Source organism: Fusarium falciforme, chromosome 14 (assembly GCF_026873545.1).
Source record: "Fusarium falciforme chromosome 14, complete sequence".
In the NCBI taxonomy this organism is placed as follows: Eukaryota; Fungi; Ascomycota; class Sordariomycetes; order Hypocreales; family Nectriaceae; genus Fusarium; species Fusarium falciforme.
Window position 1 is genome coordinate 880,299 of NC_070557.1, and position 23,247 is coordinate 903,545.

General features: G+C 51.5%; 8 protein-coding genes across 8 annotated transcripts; 3 read left to right on the forward strand and 5 right to left on the reverse strand.

The window, feature by feature from the left end:
- Nucleotides 1-4,003: 4,003 nt before the first annotated feature.
- On the forward strand, nucleotides 4,004-6,131 carry NCS54_01508500 (Hypothetical protein; the record flags this gene model as incomplete). The annotated part of the gene is made up of 2 exons (XM_053160195.1): nucleotides 4,004-4,270; nucleotides 4,614-6,131. The coding sequence occupies 2 exons, from the start codon at nucleotides 4,004-4,006 to the stop codon at nucleotides 6,129-6,131; spliced, it is 1,785 nt and encodes a 594-aa protein (XP_053016170.1).
- Nucleotides 6,132-7,541: 1,410 nt separating this feature from the next.
- On the reverse strand, nucleotides 7,542-8,621 carry NCS54_01508600 (Epimerase domain-containing protein; the record flags this gene model as incomplete). The annotated part of the gene is made up of 1 exon (XM_053160196.1): nucleotides 7,542-8,621. The coding sequence occupies exon 1, from the start codon at nucleotides 8,598-8,600 to the stop codon at nucleotides 7,542-7,544; it is 1,059 nt and encodes a 352-aa protein (XP_053016171.1). The 5' UTR covers nucleotides 8,601-8,621.
- Nucleotides 8,622-8,968: 347 nt separating this feature from the next.
- Nucleotides 8,969-10,604, reverse strand: NCS54_01508700 (MFS domain-containing protein; the record flags this gene model as incomplete). The annotated part of the gene is made up of 4 exons (XM_053160197.1): nucleotides 8,969-9,602; nucleotides 9,654-9,978; nucleotides 10,034-10,331; nucleotides 10,398-10,604. The coding sequence occupies 4 exons, from the start codon at nucleotides 10,602-10,604 to the stop codon at nucleotides 8,969-8,971; spliced, it is 1,464 nt and encodes a 487-aa protein (XP_053016172.1).
- A 681-nt stretch (nucleotides 10,605-11,285) lies between these two features.
- NCS54_01508800 (Alpha-L-rhamnosidase) lies at nucleotides 11,286-14,150 on the forward strand (the record flags this gene model as incomplete). Its single annotated transcript, XM_053160198.1, has 3 exons — nucleotides 11,286-11,660; nucleotides 11,717-13,014; nucleotides 13,067-14,150. The coding sequence occupies 3 exons, from the start codon at nucleotides 11,286-11,288 to the stop codon at nucleotides 14,148-14,150; spliced, it is 2,757 nt and encodes a 918-aa protein (XP_053016173.1).
- Nucleotides 14,151-14,962: 812 nt separating this feature from the next.
- NCS54_01508900 (Zn(2)-C6 fungal-type domain-containing protein) lies at nucleotides 14,963-17,050 on the reverse strand (the record flags this gene model as incomplete). The annotated part of the gene is made up of 5 exons (XM_053160199.1): nucleotides 14,963-15,211; nucleotides 15,267-16,081; nucleotides 16,148-16,320; nucleotides 16,388-16,752; nucleotides 16,940-17,050. 5 exons carry the CDS (start codon nucleotides 17,048-17,050, stop codon nucleotides 14,963-14,965), a joined length of 1,713 nt encoding a protein of 570 aa, XP_053016174.1.
- A 504-nt stretch (nucleotides 17,051-17,554) lies between these two features.
- NCS54_01509000 (Aldedh domain-containing protein) lies at nucleotides 17,555-19,251 on the forward strand (the record flags this gene model as incomplete). Its single annotated transcript, XM_053160200.1, has 5 exons — nucleotides 17,555-17,676; nucleotides 17,734-17,935; nucleotides 17,993-18,159; nucleotides 18,208-18,868; nucleotides 18,922-19,251. The coding sequence occupies 5 exons, from the start codon at nucleotides 17,555-17,557 to the stop codon at nucleotides 19,249-19,251; spliced, it is 1,482 nt and encodes a 493-aa protein (XP_053016175.1).
- A 552-nt stretch (nucleotides 19,252-19,803) lies between these two features.
- Nucleotides 19,804-21,639, reverse strand: NCS54_01509100 (Aa-trans domain-containing protein; the record flags this gene model as incomplete). Its single annotated transcript, XM_053160201.1, has 9 exons — nucleotides 19,804-20,007; nucleotides 20,069-20,177; nucleotides 20,231-20,301; nucleotides 20,352-20,484; nucleotides 20,538-20,673; nucleotides 20,728-21,050; nucleotides 21,111-21,240; nucleotides 21,301-21,431; nucleotides 21,497-21,639. The coding sequence occupies 9 exons, from the start codon at nucleotides 21,637-21,639 to the stop codon at nucleotides 19,804-19,806; spliced, it is 1,380 nt and encodes a 459-aa protein (XP_053016176.1).
- Nucleotides 21,640-22,370: 731 nt separating this feature from the next.
- Nucleotides 22,371-23,073, reverse strand: NCS54_01509200 (Hypothetical protein; the record flags this gene model as incomplete). Its single annotated transcript, XM_053160202.1, has 2 exons — nucleotides 22,371-22,837; nucleotides 22,893-23,073. The coding sequence occupies 2 exons, from the start codon at nucleotides 23,071-23,073 to the stop codon at nucleotides 22,371-22,373; spliced, it is 648 nt and encodes a 215-aa protein (XP_053016177.1).
- Nucleotides 23,074-23,247: the final 174 nt, after the last annotated feature.

The window sequence follows — 23,247 nt, forward strand, 5'->3', positions numbered from 1 at the left end:
ACCCAAGAACTGACCTCAGGATTTGGGCATATTCCACCAGGAGGACTTATTAAGTGATATGAACTTACTCTAAAGAGTCTATCTGCTTTATTCGGGGTACATTTTCTCCGGGGCATGTGGATTAAAGGGCCTTTCATGAGTAGGCATGTGGCAGATATTACTCGCAAAACTTGACGCACCACAAGGAGGTCCCGATCCGAAAAAACAGAACACACTTAAGTTAGAAAGACTAACATATAAGAAACAGGCCGCCATAATCATTCAGTGCCACCTCTAAGTTTATTTCCTGGCTTGACACTTGTTCCATTTCATCGAGGACTACTACTCTTGAGGCCCCATGAAACAGCCACCCTCCACGCCGAATACTATGGGATGCGCGTGAGATCCAATTACACAACTAGTTTAACCCTACCTGCATTTCAGTCTATTTATAATAAGTCCATGTATACCCCTGAGATGGTTAGGTCCAACCTACAGCACTTTAACAAGTAACGAAGCATTCACGGTAAACTTACTAAAGACTCCTGAGTAAAACAGCATTTGCTGTACCCTGTCAATATTCTTGACAAGGTAATTTCAGGTAATCACTAACGTTTAACCTTGTGTTTGTCTTCTCACGCCAAATAACCTGGCTAGACCTAGTTATAACGTAAGATACTTGCAAACTCTTGGTGGGGGGGTTATCCCCCGTCAAGACTCCCAACTCGTGTCTGGTTCCAACCCTCAGTATCACCTGCTATTTGCAGACTACAGCAGTTGGATCTGGGCTCCAACTGGGTGGGACCTATACAGAAGAAGTTATAGACTTGATGCTGTGCTGCAAGAGCTTGGAAAACATAAAGTGATGCGAAACGGGTTGGATAGGGATCATGGGGATGATCAAAGCTGCTCTGTGCTTTCACATACTCCCCAACGCAATCAGTTAGCAATTCCGGGAGAGCTAGGCCGCTGGCATAATACTTTGACCTCAGACTGATGAAATAAAATGGGTTCGCACCTTAGAAACCTGTTGGGTCTATATTTCAACACAGACCAGGGTGACGATAAGGACGCACACTGGCTAAATTTGTAACCGCAGTGGGGCCTTAGAAGCATTCTTCAAAAGGTCACCATGGCTCCATGACTTGGTGCGATATGTGCTCATGCATTATCCTGCAACTTACGTCTCGATATCTTCTTTGTCGAGCAGAAACGCAAGATGCCACTAACAACAAGAGAGTAATAGGTCTGCCGAATGTCAAAGGACCCAGTTGCTCGCGGAACTCACGTCTTATTGGACCGTCATCGGCTAAAGCCCGACTCCGAGATTGAGATGTTGGTAGACACCGAATGCTCTTTTGTTTAAGGCGGAGCATGACCTTAAATACCGGAGCCCCAGATGCGCCCTCCCAGCAGAAGACGGTTGCAAGACCCCATATAGTGGTGGAATAATGTCTCAAGGGAAAAGGATAGTAGCAAGCGCAATTTCATCGACGCTGAGGTACCAAACAGCCGATTCCAAAGCCGTTGATAAGATCTAGGAGCAGGCCAGGTCATGGTGAGCTGCAGAACCACTATGACTATCTATAAGCTGTCTTCTGGCTCAGTCATCCCATCAAGGGCCGGGCTTCAACTATAAAGAAGAACACAATATCAACACTTCATAGCATCATAGCGGGAGAAGATCAATTATAGATCAACCGCACACGCGGGATTATAAGGGAAACCATTTCAAAGATTCTGTAGCTTGGAGAAAGTGGGGAGAGAGGCTGTGTCTTGGAAAGTAGGACAGTATGAGGACGCCAGCTCGCTATGATGACTATGCCTACCATAGGTCATGTCTGCCAGAGACTACTAAACTACCATAAATCATTGGACTACCATGGGCTATAGCTATGGACCATGACTAAACCACGACAGCTAAGCTATGAGGTGTTGTGGCTATCTTCTGAGTCATCATCATCGCTGGTTCTGTCTCGTAGGACATCTTTTCTAGTTTGAACCAGCTAACTATGCTCTACTTTTCCACCCTCTAGTTTTATTTCCTCGCCCCAGTGAAGACATAGAACTTTACCGCCGAGCTAACGAGCTGGATCGCTGTCATTTCTCAGTGGATCGGCTCCTAACTGATCCGATAGATACACGCGGCTATTCCACTGATTGGGTATGCTTTTGCTTGGTTTCAGACCTTCCCATGGGAACGGTATAAGGTTTGTCTACTGAAGTAGTGACTTCGCTTTGTCGAATAAGTCTTGCATTTCACGGGTATCTCACTAGCACATGATTCCTATCAATGTTGATTCCAATCTACACGTTCAAGCAAGATATAACTATCGACCACGTGATCAAATCCGTCACAGGCTTTTCGCTGATTGGTATGGTTGTCACCATTGCGGGATACTCGGAAATGGCTTATGGTGACTGTGCCCCTGGGTCATTTACGCACAAGAAACGCGGCATCGGCTGTTGCATGCGAGGACAAGTCGACTTCTACTCTAAAAACGCCGTAGTTGCCCATAAGACTTGACAGCTCCCCAACCCCAGCTGCAAGCCCCCTGGGCCCTGGAAGCCAACCAACTTGCCGACTGTAAGCAAGGTTTTGACCACCTCCCTCGGAACAGGTCTATGGCTATGGGTGTTGTTATTGTTAGTAGATCAGCCGCTGGCTTACTCTTTCGCATTCACGATATGAAAGTTGTGCAAGGTTCTTTTTTCCCAGCGTCGAGTTTTTGTACCAAGGCCCTGGGAACAGCTCATCTTCATCGCTCTACAAGCATCGCACATCTGATTTTTTTTGTATTGTAGGAGCTTTTGAACACCATGTCCGTGTATGTCTTTGCTGACCGCCATCTCAGCAGGTACTACTGGTAAGTTAGTGAATTGCAACCATATCGCCTGGCTCCGCCCATGGCGTGAGTGTGAACTGGGGACCTTGACCCTTGGAAACTGCTAGCCAGTCCATAGCATAGCCTTCCCTTTTCAACCTACTGGTGCCAAATCCATTCCAAGCGTGACATCCCCTAGAAAACCACAGTCCTCCTTGCCGTGGTCGGAGACAGTTACGGTTTAATCTACATTGCGAGCGTGTTGACCTTCAACTGGATCATCAATGAAGTGTGTATTGCATCAAATCCCTCACATGTTATTCGCTAGGCAAATTTCATTGCACTAGGCTACTACAAGCTACCAAGACTCGCCTCGTCTGTTCATGTTCATCTCTTCTGTACATAACAAACGCCGCCACATGCTCAATGGTCTCAAAATCGACTGGAACCTGCTCAGCGAGCTGATTAATACTTCGATATTGTAAGAAACCCCTTGAAACTGTATCTCTCTGACTGGGTTGCCTTGATCTGCCCTTTGGGTATGCTATGAGGTTAAATTACTTTTCAATGCACCACGCGATTATTGATGGTGGTTTTTCTTCGCCAAGTATGTGAATTTTACGAGACGGCATGAAATCCCACTTCTCCAGCCTGGTGCGTCTATCGAACCTCTTTCGGCATCTATGTTCGCCTCATCACCTTAGATTCCGAGGTATCAACTACTGGATCTCGGATCTCGGATCTCCTAACAGCCCACAAGCCAACCTCGCCATTGCATAGCGAAGAGTAATAACTTTGCTGATGATGTTGACCCAATCCATGGATCACTGTTTTACCGGAGCAAAAGCGACGCGATTCTTCCCATCTTTGGCATCTTCAAAACAGGCCATTACATATAACAGCAAATGACATAGTTAGGGCAAAGCCATATCCTCTGGTTTCGCAACGACGAACGGGGACCAAATATTTGTCCAGGGTAGCAACGAAGCCTGTGATTAGTCATGCACCACCTCGTGTCCGGAATAACAATTCCGCCGTGAGTTCTGCCCAACCCCACTTGAAACCCGAGAACCGTCAATTATCATTTTGTTTCCATCAATAACACTTGTTATAACGCAATGCCGGCGTCGTTCAGGCTCTCCTACTAGTTCCGCTATCAAAAATGGCAAAGACATAGTTAGCAGGCATGTCCGAGAACGATGAATCGCAAAGGCTTAGGGGCTGCCGTACAACGTACGACCCTCGAAGAATACCTCGGATACTGCCATGAACACCTCTTCAAATCCCTGCAAATCAGCGATGACTTACTTTTGACGAAATCCAGCGACAGCACGACAAGCGTCGACGCTAAGTACTACCCGTTCAAGCTACGGCCATGGGAGGACTTCCTCGGCTCGCAGCGGACACATTACGACGTCATCCGCGAGGTCCTCAACGGCACTCAGCTGTTACCATCTCTATCGTGCGTTGAGGAGACGTAGGAGGCGGCCGACGGCCCAAACGTCGCTAGCGAGGCAGACCTAAATCTGTTTGAGCGCCTGGCCCTGGAGAAACCAGCTTAGAAAGTGTACAAGGTCTTTGGCCCGCGGTGTCAATCCCATCTAATGACCCAAGGTCTCGAGTGCACAAATATCAGATTCACGAACCAATTACCCACCCTGCAAGAGCCGGATGGCAATGAGGACAGTGGGCGTGCTTCTCAAACAACCCAAAAGCGCCGAGGGGAGGCGAGGTTGGGATTTCCAGACAGGTGGTGTGGACGCCCAGATTGTGGGCGAACAGTAAGGCCCCCACAACGGCCGGGGACAGGATGACATTGCTTTCCCCATCGAGTACAAAGCAGCACACAAGATTGGCGTCCAAGTCTTCGAAGCAGCGCTGCAAAAGGAAGACTTATTTGACCAAGTACTCTCAAACGTATTAGGCCACAAGTTATCCACTGGTCATGACCGTGACAACGACCGGGGGGACGAAAAGGTCGCCAAAGCCTTGGCTCAGATCTTCCACTTCATGGTTTGCTGTCGAAGCACCTTCGGGTATCTCACTAGGGGCCATTCCCTAATCTTTCTACGGATTGATGAAGATGCTCAGGTGCTGTATCATCACATGGTGCAGCCAGACAAGGATGTCGACGGCCAGGCCACAGATCTATTCTTCACAGGAGTTACGCAGCTGTCGGCTTTTTGTTTGAAGAGCTTCCTAGAGCCTAGAAAGACCAAAGAGTGGCTTCTGCGGGAGCAGGCCAGTCTTCAAACGTGGCCCAACCCGTATCCTGAAATGCGTGAGCCGACCGCAGAGGGTCCGCCATCATCACCTAAAGCACCATCAACTGTACCATATATTGCATCATCTCCATCTGCCAAAAACGAACCCTCTCAGTCCCCGCCCGTTCGGCTTACTAGGTCATCACGCAAGGATATAGAGCTCGTGGGGGTAGGGAGTGGCCCCGGCGACACCGATAGTGATGAGGACCACCACAGTGACGACGCAGGCATCCAGCCATCAATGCCAGAGGCAGTCAGTGGTTCGAAAAAACGAAAGAAAGGGATCTCGGATAGTGAACATTTTGCGAGCACTGACGGGTCTTCGTTCAAGCTTGACGCTCAGCAGTACTGCACGCAAGCCTGCCTCTGGGGCCTCATAAGGCGGGATCTACTCGACGAAAAGTGTCCCAATGTGGCTCTCCATCGTTCTCCAGAAGGGGGCTCTCGCCACCATATCGACATCCGCGAGTTTATACAGCTTTTGAACGCTCAGATAGGCGAGGCATGTTATCGTTACCGCTACTGCCAGCCTATGGATGGCAAGTATGGGGCAAGGGGACAGCTCTTCAAGCTGTCATTGCGGAAACACGGTTACACATTTGTTGGCAAGGGAACCTTTGCCGCTGCCCTGCCGAGCATTAAACACGAGTCGGAGGTCTACTCGAGACTGAACTCGGTACAAGGGCACGTCGTTCCTGTTTACCTCGGAAGCGCCGACCTTCAGACACCTTGCCCGCTCCCGATGGCTTTTATTGTCCATATGCTGCTGTTATCATGGGGAGGGGATCGAATGCCCGAGGGGCCTTGCGCCGAGGAACAACAAGAGTCATTGAAGAGGCTTCTTCTTATACATGGTGTCTCTCACAACGACATGCGGAATCGAAACATGCTTTGGAATGAGGAGTGTGGGGCGGTTATGCTTATTGACTTTTACTGTGGCACGATGCAGCTGCCGGCCAAGCACAAGCAGATATCAAGGCTGTCTGGTAAAAGGAAAAGACGAGCGAGCGACACTGGGGTTTCCAGGCACAAGGCAATTCCCTCCTCGAGGCTTTACTATTAGAGACAGTAGAAAGCGAGGATCTAGGAAGAAGGCAGCAAAAAGAGTGGGAAGGGGGATGGGGAAGAAGGGAGTTATACTTGCATAATATTTTTTGTGATGGGCGTAGGTATTTTCTGCATAACTTTGATGGAAGAGCAACCAGTGATTCGCAACACCCACACGTCGCTGACAAGCACATCGTCCGGAGGGAAATAGTAATTAATTGAAATACCGTTCTAAGGGTGCTTAGGCGAAGTTATGCATGCTGGGTTTTGATGCCGCCAGTTACCGACAACTGTCTCTTCGCTGTTGTGGTCGATGGCCTCTTCTAAAGACACCAATGATGGAAAGGATAAGTGAAAAGAGATAAGGATGATAACAGTGTATCAATAGCTATGTCCTATGCTATTGAGGCCGGTCGTCCATGATCTCAAGAATCCTCTTCCATCAACCACGAAATACAGTATCTCCCTATTTGCGTACAATTCGAAAGACTTGGAAAAGCTGATAAGGACCGTCAATAGATGAAGACTCCCCGAAACTGATGTCCTGATAGACAACCATATCAAGCTACATCTTCGAGTTCATCACATTGCCGGTCGCCAATGAACAAGGCGTAGTCGGCCGTATTGGACGAAGAGGTGAGACTATCGAACATCTTTGGCAGGTATGGCGCGTCGGTCTTAGCGTTTCGTATTGCAATACACCAAGTCAGAACAACGGACGCGAAAGTTGCGGAACAAGGTCGTATATATTAAAAATCGCGAATTATGGTTAAGTGAGGGCATTGCCTACTTCCCTATCCATTGCACAGGGATATAACGACACCAGGTAATATATGTCTTGTCAGGCAGTCAGGGGCCGATAGTATGGAACCCTATTCGATTCTTCTCGCTCATCGGCTGCTCTTCAGCCGCGTCGAGAAAGTGCATCAGCTGTCGCGGTCAGTGGAGGTGTTTCAAGGCGGTGGCTGATCATCTATCCTCTATTCTCATAACTAAATTGTGGCAATATGAGGCTTCTAAGCTCTCAACTTCACATTTTCCCTCGCCTCCACTTCCACCATTCAGACTCCTCTTCATCATCTGGCTTTTCCCACACTGGACGAATTACTCATGGCCGGCAACGGTGCCCTGGGCTCTGATCAAGGGAACGTCCCAAACATGGGCCCGACTGCCCCTCTTCCTCTCCCTCTTCTACTGAATGCATGCCGCTACCGGCGCTCTGAAAGACAACAGAGATGCCTGTTATAAAGCTCATTGAGGCCATTGAAGAAGGACCCAAAGTCAGGTCTGCGGGAGGACGGCCTCAAGCCGAATTGGATGACACTTGGCCTTTTCTGTACATTTAACTCACCCTGGATTCCTTGACAACTTGACTAATACTGCTTCGGTTTGTCATTTCCATGATGATCCAGCATGTAATTTAATATCATACACTTTCAACGGTAGACATTAGTGACTTAATAGTCTTCCCAATCTTGCCCACATTTTCGTCTCGCAACTGCGCAGCTGCTTCATAAGATAGTCGGTAGAGATGAAATGCACTCGAGAACGGCAAATGATGGTCTGTCCACCCAGTGGCCATCCTTAACTTTTTCGAGCTTGTCCACTGTGGAAAACCAATCGCCATTGCCAGCGAAGCATCCTCATCGGTTGCAACATCTTTGAGGTTTACATACTTGACTCCACCTGCGATGCCGTACTCTTTGATGATTGCGTTGATAATTTGCTCGGCCGTTTCATAACGCTCGGATGAGATATTGAATACCTCACCCTCGACGGTTTGTCGAGGTGCAGAAGCGATGGCAACATATGCCTCAGCGCAGTCGTCGATGTGCAGTGAATGGCATATCCAACTGGGCTGTGTTGGCGCGATAAGAGTCCGGTCTCGTGGGTTCTCGGCCGACGCTGCCCTAGAGCCAGCTCGAAAGCAGACACTGTAATAGCTTGACGCTCGGCCATAGACATTGGTCGGTCGGACAAGAACAGCCGCAAAAGCGTTGGTGTTCTCGAAGATTCTTGGTGCATGTTGCACTCGAGGAGCAGCAAAGAGGGGTGGACGAAGCTCCGACAATTCGTCATGTGGTGTCACGCCGGGGTCATCAGAAAGATGAGATCCAACGCCATAATCTTTACTTCCTGCGGTAAAGATCACCAATGGCCGTACACCATTCGCCGTGCTGGATATTGACAGAGTCTGAAGGAGGCTAACTATGTTTTGGAAGTGCGGCACGTAGTCCAATGTGTTCTCCGTGGTAGAAACGATTACATCCAACGTCGATGGAAGAAGCGCTTCGATGACTTTGTGGGAGACGACATCGTCGATACTGCCAATGATTGGTATGATTTCCTCCGCTGTTAGTGATATGCTTGACTGCACGGAACGGATGAGCCCATATGTCACCCATCCAGCACGCACAAAGGCGCAGGCTACGGCTTTTCCGATGTAGCCATTCGCACCAGTGACCAGAACCGTTTTGGCGCCCATAGTCGCAGACTGAGAGCAAAGATTGATTTTAAACGCAAGCGGATTATGAATGGAAATGCAACTTTTAAACTCTGGGCCATGGTTTATTAAAGGCTGTCGCGATGACAAATCCATCTCGAGGTGATGCCAACATTGACCTTGATTACTAATGCACCTGGGTGGTACGATAGATGTAGGGCTAAACGCCTGTGCATGGAAACGCATAAGCTTCAGTTGTACTACGGCTGTATTATTTCTGTAGAGTTCCTCTGAGGCCCCCGCCCCCTGGCCTTGTGCAGCTTTTTGACCAACTGCTTGGGAACGCGCTCCATTTTGAGCTTCCGGAAGGGGGTAGAAATCTTTTGAGCTGAATACTTGAGTAGGCTCAGTTAGACCTGCCTTTCTTCAACATGTGCCGACACTGAGGCTTCTTTCTGCATAGCCATAACACCAATCGGGTCATCTAGTGCGTGAGGGACGAGCTGATCACCGAAAAGTACATCCATCTGCTCCAAAGTGCGGCCTTTGGTTTCAGGGTAGAAGAGCCAAAAGCAGAGGAAGGCGATGAGGTTAAAGACGAAGAAGACGTAAAAGTAGCGAAATCCGATATGGGAGAGTGCGCTTGGGGAAAATTGCGCAAAGACAAGGTTGACGAGCCAATTCGTAAACGTGGTGATGGCGTTACCTAGGGCGCGTACCTCAACGGGAAAGATCTCGGCCGGGTAGACCCAGGAGATGATACCCAGAGGAGTATAAAACAGGCTGAATACAAAGTTCATAGCGACCATGGAGCGTAGTTGGTTGGCATTGTCTGGGTTAATGTACTGTGCTTGAACGGCGTTGACGAGAAGAGCGGCACCGAGGAAGGCAGCCGAGACCATGAGTGGCTTGACGCGGCCGACCTTGTCAAGCATCCAGAGACCGATGGTGCAGTAGACAATGGAGAGAGCACCGCTAATACCGATGATCATCAACGAGGTCTGTGTGCCGATGCCCAAGAGCTCGTAGATACGAGGTCCATAGCTAGTCAAGGCTTAGCAACTATTTGAAACAACCAAAGACGACATGACCCACTAGTTGATAACGTTGATGCCAGAGAGGGGCCCAAAGGCCTGGATTCCACATCCGAGCAAGAGCCGCTTCCTCCACGAGGGCTTTGTGAGGATGGACATGGCAGACACCTTGCCAATCTCCCGGTCGGCGGCGATGACGTCTCGGATCTCTATAAACTCGAGGTCGATCTGGGAAGCATTCTCGCCTTTTCGTAGCTTATTGAGGACGGTTCGTGCTTCTTCATGCTTATCCTTCTCCATGAGCCATCGAGGCGACTCGTTCAGGAACCAGATGCCGGCCACGAGAATCAGGGCAGGAACGCACTGGAAGGCGAGGGGGAATCGCCCTGCAAATCGTTAGCGAGACGTGATGGAACCATTCACCGGGTTGCCGTGACGAACAAGAAAAGTCTGTCTTGGAAAATGAGCATCCATAACCTAGCCACTGTGCCACTAGGAAGCCCCAGCTGAGGAACCACTGGAGAAGACCAGACAGAGCACCTCTCCACTTAGGCATGGAGATCTCGGAGGCGTACATCGGGATCGTACTGGTTAGCATGCCCACGGCCACACCACCGATGAACCGGCCAGCAATGAGCATGGCCATCGACGTGGATCCGGCCTGCAGAGCCGAACCGAGGAGCGAGACCACAGACCCGGAGAAGATGGTCATCTTGCGACCAAGAATATCCGCGACAGCCTAGGGGAAAGCAAGTCACAAGTCAGTCTCGCTTGGTCACAGACTTGAATGGAATGGGATCCCCACCATGTTGATCATAGTTCCGAGGACGGCGCCGCCCTGAAAAGAACTGACAATACCTCCAGCAGTGTCATCGCTAGGAGAATCAAAGTATTGCTTGAAGTGTGGAAGAGCAATGGTGGAGCTGATGATGCCCGAGTCGTAGCCGAAGAGGAAACCTCCGACGGCCAGAAAGGCCGCCGAGGCAATGGTGATGGCATCGCCGCTGGGCATGGCTGCTGTCGTTGAAGAGTAAGATGGGGTTGAAGGGGGGATATGGAGCCAAAGTCTGGGGATGCTGGAGGTTTATATACCGCTACGCTACCCCGGATTCGCTTTGTCGGTGCAATGCGGAGGAGTTGGCGAGCCACACGCTGATCGGGTAACTCTCGATTAAGCGCCAGGGACTCTGCCCGGGGATTAGACAGGGGCTTTCGATTGTCTAGTGATCTCGGGGGCATCTAGACCGAGTGATGGCCACCTTCATTTGCAAGATTTGCCAACATGTCACCGTCTTTCGTAAATATGGTTCGCTCCCCATGTTTCCCCAGCGCAGAACTGGGAGGGTAGGGGTCCATGCAAACAAGCGGCGTGGAGCAGGCCCAGCTTGTTAGGTACACCCCCACCACCATCGCCTGGCTGATGGAGACACATGCCCGGCTTTGTCGAGTTTTCCGGCGCTCTCCATCGACGCCGTCACCGACATCTGGAGCCGGTGATCCGCATCGTGGGTCCTTCTGTTCGGAAGTCAGGTCAGACAGCAGGAAATGGCTCGCGAGTGTATCAAGCGGTCACCCATCCAACGGGCCAGTTTGACCCGAAGACAAACCAGGGGCAACTCGGCTTCGCGTCAAAAGGCCGACCTCCGAAGTCTGAATCCATTGTCAACGCTTTCTGCACGCAACAACATTCACCATGCAGGTCATCGGCTGTGGCATTCACGGCTTTGGCGAAACCATCGGCATCGACGTTGACGAGTTCCGAGTCTTCTGGAAGCTCGGCGCCGCCGACGAGCATGGCAAACAGACGGCATACCGCATTGTCGTGTCGGAAAGCAAAGCTTTCGACGAGCACGGCCTTTGCTTCGACTCTGGCCGCATAGAGAGCAATGAGCAGCGCAACATCCTGTGTAACCCTCGGGACGGCTTCAAGTCGACGACGCCCTACTACTGGACCGTGACCGTCTGGGACCAGCATGGGGATGAAGCCATCAGCTCCGTCAACGAGTTCTACACGTCGTACCCTCGGTCTTCGAGACTGCTGCCGCCCTACAGCATGAACCAAACCTATGTGAATACCAAACACCTCCATGTCCCTCCCTGCCTTGAGATTGCTGACCCAGACAGATGCCGCACTCTAGTCTCATATTCCGCACTTGGTTCGAGGATGAGGCAAACCGCTGGAAGGCCGTATGGATCGGCAACGGAAGTGACAAGCCTCTCTATCTCCGGAAATCCTTCACGTTCCAGCGCAAGCCTTCACGCGTCATCGTTCTTGCCTCGGGCCTGGGCCATTTCAATCTTGCCATCAATGGCAGGCCGGCCTCATCGCATGTACTGGACCCCGGCTGGACCAACTATCACAGAACAGTCCAGTTTGTCGGGTACGACGTGACACAGCACATCTTCCAAGGGGAGAATGCCATCGCAGCCCATGTGGGCAATGGCTTCTACGCTGGGGACCAAGGAGATCGCTTTTTCTGGCCCATGTACGAGGATAATACGTACGTGCGTTACGGAAACGAACTGTGCTTCTTTGCCGAGATCCATGCGCACTATGCAGATGGCACGCATGAGTGTATCATCTCCGATCCGAGCTGGAAAGCCCGCAAGAGCGCCACGACACTTGCGAATATCTACGCTTCTGAAGATCATGACAGGCGGGCGTATCCAGTTGGCTGGGATGCACCGGGTTTTGATGATGTAGACTGGCAGCTTGCTAAGCCGCTCACGGGGCCAAGAGGCAAGTTGCACTACCAGAGCCAACATCCCGTCATCTTGCACAACACTTTTACACCTGTCAGCCAAGTCGTGGTCAAGCCAGGGGTCATCATGTACGATCTCGGCCAGAATGCGTCAATCATGGTACGAGTCGTAGCCAGCGGCATCGCCGGGGCAGAGTATCGCGTCAGGTACTCGGAGACGATCGGAGAAGACGGCCTAGTACTCATGCCGGATCCCTTGTTCAAGAAGTTCGAGACGGGTGTCTACTCAAAGATCACACTCTCAGGCCAAGAGGAGCAAGAAGTTTGGACGCCTGACTTTAGCTTCACGAGCGCCCGATACATCCAGATTGAAGGAGCCTCACTCGACGGCAAGGACGGTCTTCCCATTATTCACTCTCTGACTGCCCGCCACGTCTCGTCTGGCGCCCCGAAGCTTGGCTTCGTCAAGACGGACAAAGAAGACGTCAACGCCTTGATAAACGCCTGCTATTGGACATTTAGCTCCAACATCTTTAGCTACCACACCGACTGTCCGCAGATCGAAAAGTTTGGATGGCTGGAGGTGACATCTCTTCTCTTCCCGGCCACACAGTACGTGCGAGATATGGAGGCTGTGTACTCCAAGATCCTGGATGACATTATTGACGCCCAAGACCCTTCCGGTCTTGTACCCACTATGGCGCCCTTGGTCAGATACATGTATGTTCTTTCTTCTGTTCTCGCTCTGGTAACCACTGACACGGGTTGAAAGGTGTGGTCCGATGCATGACACCATCACCTGGGGAGGCGCCGTCTGCTTGCTCCCGGAGCTTATCAAACATTACTACGGTAGCACAAGTGTCTTTGCGAAGATCTATCGACCATGCGTACAGTACATGGAATACATGCGAGGCAAAGAACGGCTCGGCGGGCTCATCGAACACGGTCTCGGGGACTGGGGCTACGCCATTGCGTTTGGGAACCACCAAGCAAATATCGAAACGGCCATCTACTATAAGTGCCTGCAAAACGTGGCCATGATGGCCAAGGAACTGGGCTTCGCTAGTGATGAGGCAAGATTTACCTCTTGGGCTGAACGAATATACGCTGTCTACAACCAACAGCTCCTCGTCACTGACAAGAAGACATTTCCCTACGCCTTCTATACCTCCCGGGACAATCCCAACACACAGGACCGTACCATGGTAGCCCAGGCTGTAGCCCTCCAGCACGGTCTCGTCCCGCCGCAGCACCGCGCCGACGTCATCCAAGCCTTTGTTGCCGCTGCCGAAGACTCGGGGCATGTCATGCGCGCCGGCGAAATCGGCCTCAAGTACCTCTGGAACACGCTGGCAGAGCAGGACGTGGACCGGCCCGACATTGTGCTCACCATGATTCGACAAGAGGAGCACCCCTCGTACATGCGGTTCCTGCGACGCGGGGAGACGAGCCTGCTGGAGTTCTGGCAGGACAACTGCCGCTCCAAGTGCCACGACATGCTCGGGACGATATACGAGTGGTTCTACGACTCGGCACTCGGCGTCAGGCCGCTGACGGACGCGTATCGCACGTGGAGGCTCAGGCCGTGCTTCAAGGCCGAGTTTGACTATGTCGAGGGGGAGATCGAGTCGCCCTATGGCTTGATATCAGTTCGTTTCGACCGTAGAGGCAAACAGGATAAGGCAAAGGCTGATGTAGATGTCAGCGTGCCGGCTGGGACTTTGTGCGAGCTTGTTCTGCCATGTGAGAACAGCACGGTGGAGATTCAGAGGCTGCCGGTCAATGAGACTAGGAGCTTCAAGGGCAAGACGTTGACGTTGCTCCAGGGCCATTATAGATTAGACATCACAGCTTAGACCGACAGTGTAGTACATGCTCTTAGACTCCTTTCCCGGGGTTCTAGAACCAGACTTGTGGTGCGTACAGTGAATGTGTCTAGCAATTCCACGGTTATAAGTGCTAAGGTCACGTTTGAGGCATTGGCACTGGATTGTCCCTAGTCAAAGTGCTGACGGTAGATTGAGCACCCGTGGAAGCGGAATCGCGACATACCTTGAGCTAGTCATCATCTCGCCTGTCCTCACCCTTCACGGGCCTCAAGGTTGGCGAAGGTCCCGATCCGATGAAACATTCCGTCACGGGGGCTATGGAACTCTATTCAGGGGTTGTGTCTGGCGCCGGCTTTCAACCGATTTGATTGGTGCCCCTTCCCGGCCTTACTGTGATCTGGTTGGCAGTTCACCTGCTCCCGGCTTTGAAGCTGAGCTATTGGCTGAAGGGATTGAAAGCCGGCACGAGGTGGATGCTCGCTAGCTAATGCCACCCCCTCTCCACAAGAGCTCCTCCACCTTGTCTGGCGTCCAAGAGATGACCCCGAAAGCAAGGGGTTGCATGCTAAGTTACCTACGAGCCCGAATCTGCAAAGTCCAGACCAAATCTAGGCCCAAGAGCGGGACTTTGTTGGAGCGAGGATTTGAGTAATCACCGACATTATGTGCCAATATTGAGAGGAAGTCAACTTATGCCTCATGGATTGAACCGCCCGTCCACTTCCGCATGTCAACGTAGAGATGCTTTGTACATTATTCATAAAACGAGTCCAGGCCTTGCGTTTGCCTGCTCCAGATAATATCGTCCCAGTTCACACTCTCTGCGAGGACCTTTCAGGCTACCCTGCGGCTCCTCCAAAAGTTTCCGAGTTCTGTATGTCCATCATCATAGATTGAGTAACGCGGCTCCTTTCAAAGTGAACATTTCCAAGTTGGCTCGCATCGGAATCAGGCCACGCATTATCCGCCTTGTCCTCAAGTGCCAAAGAATGTGCAATGAGGAACTTGACCATCCACTTGTCAAAGCGGTGGGTGTTTCTGCTGAGAGATCTTATGCAATTCTTCTGGAACACCACCAGTCGATTTATCTGCGACGAATAGTAAGCAACAGATGCAACATATTGCCTCACAGTGGCTCAATACCATAAGCTCCACGCTCGGCCAGTAGCTTCGTAGTTGTACCAGTGACTTGAGGTTCGATTCAAGGCGACTCTTGGAGTCTTCGAGCTCATGAGGCTCGCCGAACAGGTACGTGTGCAGCAGCACCGAAGAAGATACAATCGTGACATGGCCCACAATGTTGTACAGTGCCGGGGCTCCGGGAACCTCCCGCGAGGCTTTGAGCACATCACATATAATCGCCGCGTGAGTTTTGCAGCGATCTGCATATTTCTTGCCGTTCCTCGTAGAAGGCCGACGCTGGTCGAGGTACTGGTAGAAGAGCAGCGTGTAGTAGTGATGATAGCCTAGATGGAAAGCAATAAAGACGCTGCCGAGGCCCTGGCTTACAAACGCTGCCAGGTTTTCCATGGAGAATGTTAACCCGGGGTCGAGGTTCTGCTCAAAGGCGTCGAGATCGGCTTCGAGGCGTCGAACCGACGCATCCATCAGAGCCTCGTCCCACGTGTCTGTCTCGGCGAGCTCCCTGTGAAGTTGTTGTATCTGAGTGTATATCTTGACCAGTCTCACCATGTGCCCCCATAGGCCGGGCCTCCATTCCAAATCAGCGATATCTGGGTCTCCTGGCATCATCATGGAGAAGACGTATTCGTCCATGGGCACCCGCGGCTGCTTGGCTTGCCATCCGAACTGGCGCGACAGGTCTGAACCACCACTGGCCCAGGTGTCGGTGATGAATAAAGTCCAGAATATGCGGCGTTTTGTTTCGCGCGTGATTCCGTCATCAGCCTCGTTGCAAACGCCAAGATTGAGCATCTGAGCCATGCGATTGGCAAGTGCTGGATGACATGATTAGCCACCATGTTGCGACTTTCAGGTCGTGTCCTATCAACGGAGCAATGTACCAAAGTATAACGACTCAACATCTGCGTGACAATCACCCATAAAGTTGTTTCCCACCAGGATACACGCTTGGATGTTCTCGATGCAGATATGCTCGAGATCGTCCTTCAACGCCACCTTTCCCTGGGTGCAATACACGGGCCCGCGGGAGCGTATGTCGGGCTGTGTGGCAAACCTGGTGCTCTGTCAAAACTAGTCGCTAAATGATATGAGCCAATGCCGGCCAGGGAGTGCGAATGTACCGTGCCGCCATGCCCATCATGCTCAGAAGAACAGGCTGAGAGGCGGTGCCCGCGACGACGCTTGCTTTGAAGGAGGGCTGGTGAAAGAGGCTGTGAGGCTGGTCATGAATGAATCGAAAGTAGAGATCGACCAAGTGAATGGTCTCTTCGCTGGAACGAGTTGATACAACTGGAGGAAGGGACTTTGCGGACTGGAGGCTATTGATGGCGGCTGAGCATGGCAGGTTTCGCTGGATACATTGAGAACATGCCAAATCGCCTGTCCGGTCGCATCTTCGCTTTCCACTCCTGCACTGCAAGCATGCCTTTACAGGTCGCATAGTGCTGCACGCAGGTCGGAACGCTGGGCATAGGGAGATCAATGACTGCGAGTAGTGAGTGACAAGAACCGGTGATGCAATTTGATACCCCGCCAAGTAGCGGTCTTGGTGGCCTCAGGCAACCGGCCGAAAGAGATGACCCAATTGTGGGTGAAGAACGATTGATCACTACTTGAACAACACTGCCCGTTGGCTCATGTCATACACTCCCCTCTTTTGATGAATTACAAACAATCTGGCTTGTAACCTCAAGTGCTGAAAGTGATGCGAGCGGCTCGAGCTCCTCAAGATCTTGGATACATAACTCAAACTCTTCGCTCCAGACCTGGAAGGTATCCAACATGACTTCGACTAGGTGGACGGGGAGTGGCACAGTGCACTCGCCAAGTTTATTCTTAGGAATGAGCAGGTCCTGGCTGAATTGAATCCCCTCTGGGACGGGATATGGGGCCCATTCTTGCATTTTTTTGCCCTCAAAGGTATATCTTGGGAGGAAGTTGAAGTAACCAACCGAAATGGCCCGAGTCTTGCTGAAAAGACAGCCTGAATGAATTGAATGAACCCGTGAACCCGGTATTAGCCCCCCCTCTATGAAGAACCGGCCCGGTGTTGATTGTAATGTCGGCGCGGACAAGTGCTAGCGCCGGAGAAACGCGACGCTCGGTCAGATTTCGCTCCTATCCCCCGGGCCCCAACCCATTTGACCAGACATGTGCGACAGTCGATGTGAAGAAGAATAACCGGGAAAATTCAAAAAGAAAGGATAGAAGGCTTGAGGAGAAATCTTCAGTTCTGGCTCTCGCCTTGTTCATCACACTCTTCTTTGAAGCTACGAGTGTAGGCAGCCATGGCTTCATCCCTCCAGATCACCCTGCCCAATGGGCTTGAGTATTCTCAGCCAACCGGGCTTTTCATCGATAATGAGTTCATGGCAGCATCTGGAGATGCGTTCACAGTCATCAATCCCGCGTGCGTACCCTTCCTCGGTTGCTCTTGCTAACAAATCTCGACTAACCCCCAAGACAGCACCGAGGAAGACATCGCCACTTTCACAGGGGCGTCCGGTAACGATGTCAATGCTGCTGTTGCTGCTGCTCGGCGGGCTTTTGAGGGCCAGTGGTCGGAGCTCCCGGCCGCTGAACGTGGAAATCTCCTCATGAAACTTGCGGGTCTCATCGATCGGGATCGTGAGCTTCTTGCGAGCATTGATGCGATGGACAATGGCAAGGTAAGAGAAAAATGACATTCCTCTGTTCATCTTCTTCCTTCTAAACGCTTTCTTCAGACATTCTCTGCAGCTCTCAACGTAGACATCGCTGCCTCACACAACGTCTTCAAATATTATGCTGGCGCAGCAGACAAACTCAGCGGCAGCACGGTTGAAACGTATCCTTCCAAGTTTGCGTATGTGCTTCGTGAGCCTCTTGGTGTCTGCGGACAGATTATCCCATGGTACGTTGCCTGCACTGCCATCTGGAATATGCATGCTAAGAGACGTAGGAATTTCCCCTTCATGATGTTGACCTGGAAGGTCGCCCCTGCTCTTGCTTGTGGCAACGCAATCGTCCTGAAGCCAGCTGAACAGACGCCCCTCTCTGCCCTCTATTTTGGCAAGCTAGTTGTTGAAGCTGGCTTCCCTCCTGGTGTTGTGAATATCGTGCCTGGTCTCGGAAGCGTTACCGGAAAAGCTCTCGCAGAGCATTTGGATGTCGACAAGATCGCCTTTACAGGGAGTACCACCACAGGAAGAGCCATCATGCGCTCTGCTGCATCTAACCTAAAGAACATTACCCTCGAGTGTGGTGGGAAGAACCCCAGTATCGTCTTTGACGATGCAGACCTAGATCAAGCCGTGAAATGGTGCCACGTGGGCATCATGGATAATCAAGGACAGACTTGTATCTCTACCTCGAGGATTTATGTCCAAGAAGGGTTCTACGATCGCTTCATTGAGAAGTTTACGGAGGTCACTCGAAAGCACCACCTCCTTGGGGACCCCTTTGATGCAGACACTTGGCAGGGACCGCAGATCTCCAAGGCACAGTATGAAAAGGTGCTATCGTACATTGAAGAGGGGAAGAAGAGCGGTGCCCGCCTCGTCTACGGTGGTGCCACACATGGACAGAAGGGGTATTTTATCGAACCCACCATTTTTGCTGATGTAAGTTGACCACAGATCGACTTGGACGCTCAACTAACCATGCCTGATCGTAGACGACTGAGGATATGAAAATAGTCCAGGAAGAGATTTTCGGCCCTGTTGTCGCCATCTCCAAGTTTAAGACCTTCGATGAAGTACTGAGCAAGGCGAACAACAGCTGTTACGGACTTTCTGCAGCAGTCTTCACGGAAAACATTACCAAGGGGCACAAAATGGCGAGAAGGCTACAGGCTGGCATGGTCTTCTTGAATTCCTCGGGCGATACACACTACGGGGTTCCCTTTGGGGGGTATAAATCCTCCGGCATTGGCCGGGAGCTCGGGCAGTATGCCCTTGATGCGTACACGCAGACGAAGGCGGTCCATGTGAATCTGGGAATTTGAATGTGCTAGGTTCCTGAAACTCAGAATTCACGTTTACGTCGTATATCCACCACCTTGTGTTCAACGCAACAACGTCTTCGAGTTTGCTTTCTCTGCTGTTCGCTCAACTTGCTGCTCACCGCTGTCTGTCCATTACGGGCTTCTCAGCTTCGGCCTCGTAATAAAATAGTGGAGCGATGTCACCCCCAGCACCGAGCGTGGACTCCATGAGGAAGGTAATAAGAAAATGGTGTAGATACAGAATGAACTCTTACCGGCCGCTTTTACCTCAAGTAACCAGCAGTGTGGTCAATGTTGCCCAGCTGATATCCCGTGGCGAGACCCCGTGAAGCTAGCAGTTCGCCTGATACTCTCAAAGTTCAAGAAATACTTTCTTTAAAGAGCCTTCTTATCTACCTGTCACAGTACCATCATATTCCTACCGTTACGATGATTGGAAAGCAGGCTACATAGTAGAGATACAAGGTTATATGAGTTGGTGGGTGACAAAGAAATGGCTAGCCGATGACAACAATGCCCTAGAATTCCCCTTTCTGGCCTTGCAACCCTGATTTAAGAGCAAGTGAACGGGCTTCCTACGGTACCAAGCTTGTACGCATCGATGATGCTCTGGATGGTCGTATAGGTTCCAGTAACCGTCATGAATGTCCCCAAAACAACCGTGAAAATGTGAAAGTAGCACAGCACTTGCTTGACCTTGTTGGTTCCACGTAACTCCCAGTCCATGTACAAACCCATAAAGGCGGGAATGATCAACTATCTTGAGTGTTAGCAGCTGGGAAATCTCTCAAAGTCTTTGGGGGGTGGATCAACGTACGCAAGTCGGAGCGCAGCAGAGCGAGCCGATGAGACCAATGAGGTAGCTGAAGAAAGGGACGGCTCCAGCGATAATGAATGCAACTGCGCTGATGCCAATAGTGGAACCTCTGATTGATGTATCAGTAAATGACGTCTGAGCGAGGGCGGTAGAGTGACATACAGCCAGACTGTCCAGTGAATCAAACTGTGGTTTTGGAGGTGCTCAGAATTTCGAAGGATGCGGACGAGCAGCTGAGCATTCTGTTAGCTAGGTCACAGCGGGCTGAACAAGAGCAACTGACAAATTTGGCTGCGAGATGGACCCAAAGAGTGGAGGTCATGATAAAACCCGGAATCGAGATGCCGTAGGCTATCTTCTCCAATGTTCCTCCAGCACTTCCTAATGATGGGCTAGCGACATATTGGCCACAGTACCTGCTCACAAGTGAGACCGTGATTCCCAGCGTCACACAACAGGAGAGACTTACACGTAGACAACGAGGGCGAAGGAGACGTAGCATGAAACTAGGAAACCTTGGGAGGAGAAGAGGGCCTTGGTGAAGGACTTGGGAGTCTTCATCTCGGCAATCACAGGCATGAAAGTCGGCGTGGAGCCATAGCCCGCTACCATCTTTGTAAGCATGTGAGATTCTCCTGAAATCACGAGGCATAGCTTACCGAAGAGGTTGATGGCGGCAACAAATCCGGGGATAAAAGTAGGTGCCCCGACTGCCAGAACCTCCATATCAAATGGGCCTTCTTGGGGAGCGGCAGCAGGCCGATCAACCTGTGTAACTCCGACGACAACGATAAAGACGGCTGTGAAGATGGAGGCGAATCCAATCCACGTCAGAATGGCCAACTTGCCCAGAGTCTGGATGCTGGCGACCAGTGCGGTACAAATAGCGGCAACCAAGGTCCAGACCACGGTACAGACGTGTTTGCTCGCGAGAACCTGGAACCCCTGCGCCAGTCCTATAAAGCCCGAACCAGTTGCCAGGCTATTCGTAGGGTTAGCAAGAAGGTACGTTTAACCATTATGGCCTCCGGGGTATGCATACATCCAAGTGAGAAGGAAAAGCCCTCCGGCAACTTCGCGAGCGATCGGACCGCCCACGAGTCCCGCAGCATCTGCAATATTATGGACGCCAGAATAGCGCATTCGGAAGGCATACATGATGTAGGCGTAGTCTTGAAACGGCGTTAGTGTTCATTGCGCAAATGCCAGGGGCAAACACGCGTCTCACGTACAGGCTGTCAAGGCGCCCCAGCAGACGAGGAGGATGATGCCAGGCCCGTAACCGACAATGCTGAATGCAGAGGGAATTGCCAGGACACCGGTGGCGAAGCAGAGCTTTGAGAGAATGATGGCAGTTCGAATCCTATCGTCCCAGAGTCGGCATCTCAGTTGGTCGAGTGCCAGCATGCGGGGGGGTTGGAGACTAACCATCCAAGGGCACGGTATTCCGCCTGCTGGAAGACTTCGCCGCCATCCTCGATAACCTCGGTCTTCATATCCTCTCCCGACCCCCGATGAGGACTGCCCTTCTCGGGCGAATGCTGGATGGAATCTGTTGGGGGGGACGCCATGGCGAAGAGTTTGTAAGTCTTTCTCAGGGATGACAGGACGGATGCTCGGGGCTGAGAAGATGATCAGCTGGCTCAGTCTGGATGAGACGAGGCCTTCGAGGAGGATGAAGCTTTATAGCCTTCTCGGGAGGGGGGCTTCCAACCTGTGGTATATCGGAGGGACGGACTGCTGAACTGATACGCAAATGGAGATCCCCATTGTCAAACCTGGCAGGGTCTTGGTCTGGGCCTGGCAGGAGATTCTGGGGTGCGTTTGGGGCACGTACATGACTCAAAGCTGGGGTTTGGTGGACCTAGCCACCGCCAAAATCCGACGCGAGCTGATTTCCGTGCCACCCCAAGTCCCAATCACGCTGGGTTGTTGTCAAGGTGGAGACGAGATAACGTTCGCTGATAATCCCAGAACAAAGCCGGTCCCTGTCAGCCCACCCGATACAGTATAGGGCATTAGTTAGCGCCTGGTAGAGTTCCCTCTGGCCGGCGCGAGCTAGCCAATGTCCGACGCTAGCGAATTTCCGTGTAGGGGTTCCCCAAATGATGGTGCGGGGGACTGACCGACTCTCTCTGGACACCAAGGGCCTCCGGCAAGCCGCTGGCGGTCGAGCTGATAGATGGCTTATGATCCAAGACACGGGCCTTATTGATTTGATCACACAGAATTTTTTGTAGAGAAGTTTTCTGGAGTAAACTTGATTTGTCTGCTAAGCTTTACCGTTGACACTCTGACTGCATCAGGCCTTGCTAACCCCCCTAAACACGTACTCAACACCTCCTATCTCAACCGTCTGACCCTCGGTCCACCTACTATCCTGAGTCTCGATGGCCTCAGAGGCTTGTGTCATGGTAGGGAGACTAGCCGTGGCCCCATCTTCAAACGTGAGCTTCCAAGTGCTTCCAATCACGTCCCGATCTTCTCTCCGGGCAGCAAAACCCCCCTGGGTCTTCTGGATGGCCAGAAATATGGCTCCGACCTTACCAATGAAAGCAGAGCCATCACCGCTTTGAAGAATCCACGAAAGTTCTTCAGGAGACTTCTTCTGCGTGATGTCTCTCCAGACCTCTTCGTAATCAGTGGGGACGCCTCCCAGAGGATAGGTGCCAATCTCAAGATCATCTCCATTCGGCAGCTTCTCGAAGTGAGCGTCGTCTGGAATGGTCAGGTCGAGCGAGTCAATAATGTGAGTCCATCGAAAGGTAGCTGCTCAGCTGTGTCAACCAACGGTTTCAGTGGGATGGCAGGCAGCGAGACGTACGGGGGTCTTCTTTGAGGACGATCCTCTCACCAGCTCGGCTCCATTGGATCACGGCGGATTCTTTGGCCACGCGTAGGTCAATGAAGTATCCTCCAACATTGAGTGCCACGGTATCTGTATCTTCGTAGGCGGCATTCGGGAGCCAGCGAATGCTGATGCGTTGGACGGCTTGAGATGTCATGGGTGGTAGTAATCGTCCGAGGTTTGAGACGTATAAGTGCACAATGAACAAGATAGCTGGCGATAAATTTTCAGAGGATACGTTCCAGATGGGGTACGGGAAGAAGAAAGGACATGAAAAGTAGAACTCCGTTGTCATGAACCCCCTCCACACGTTCCCCACACGCGGCCCAAA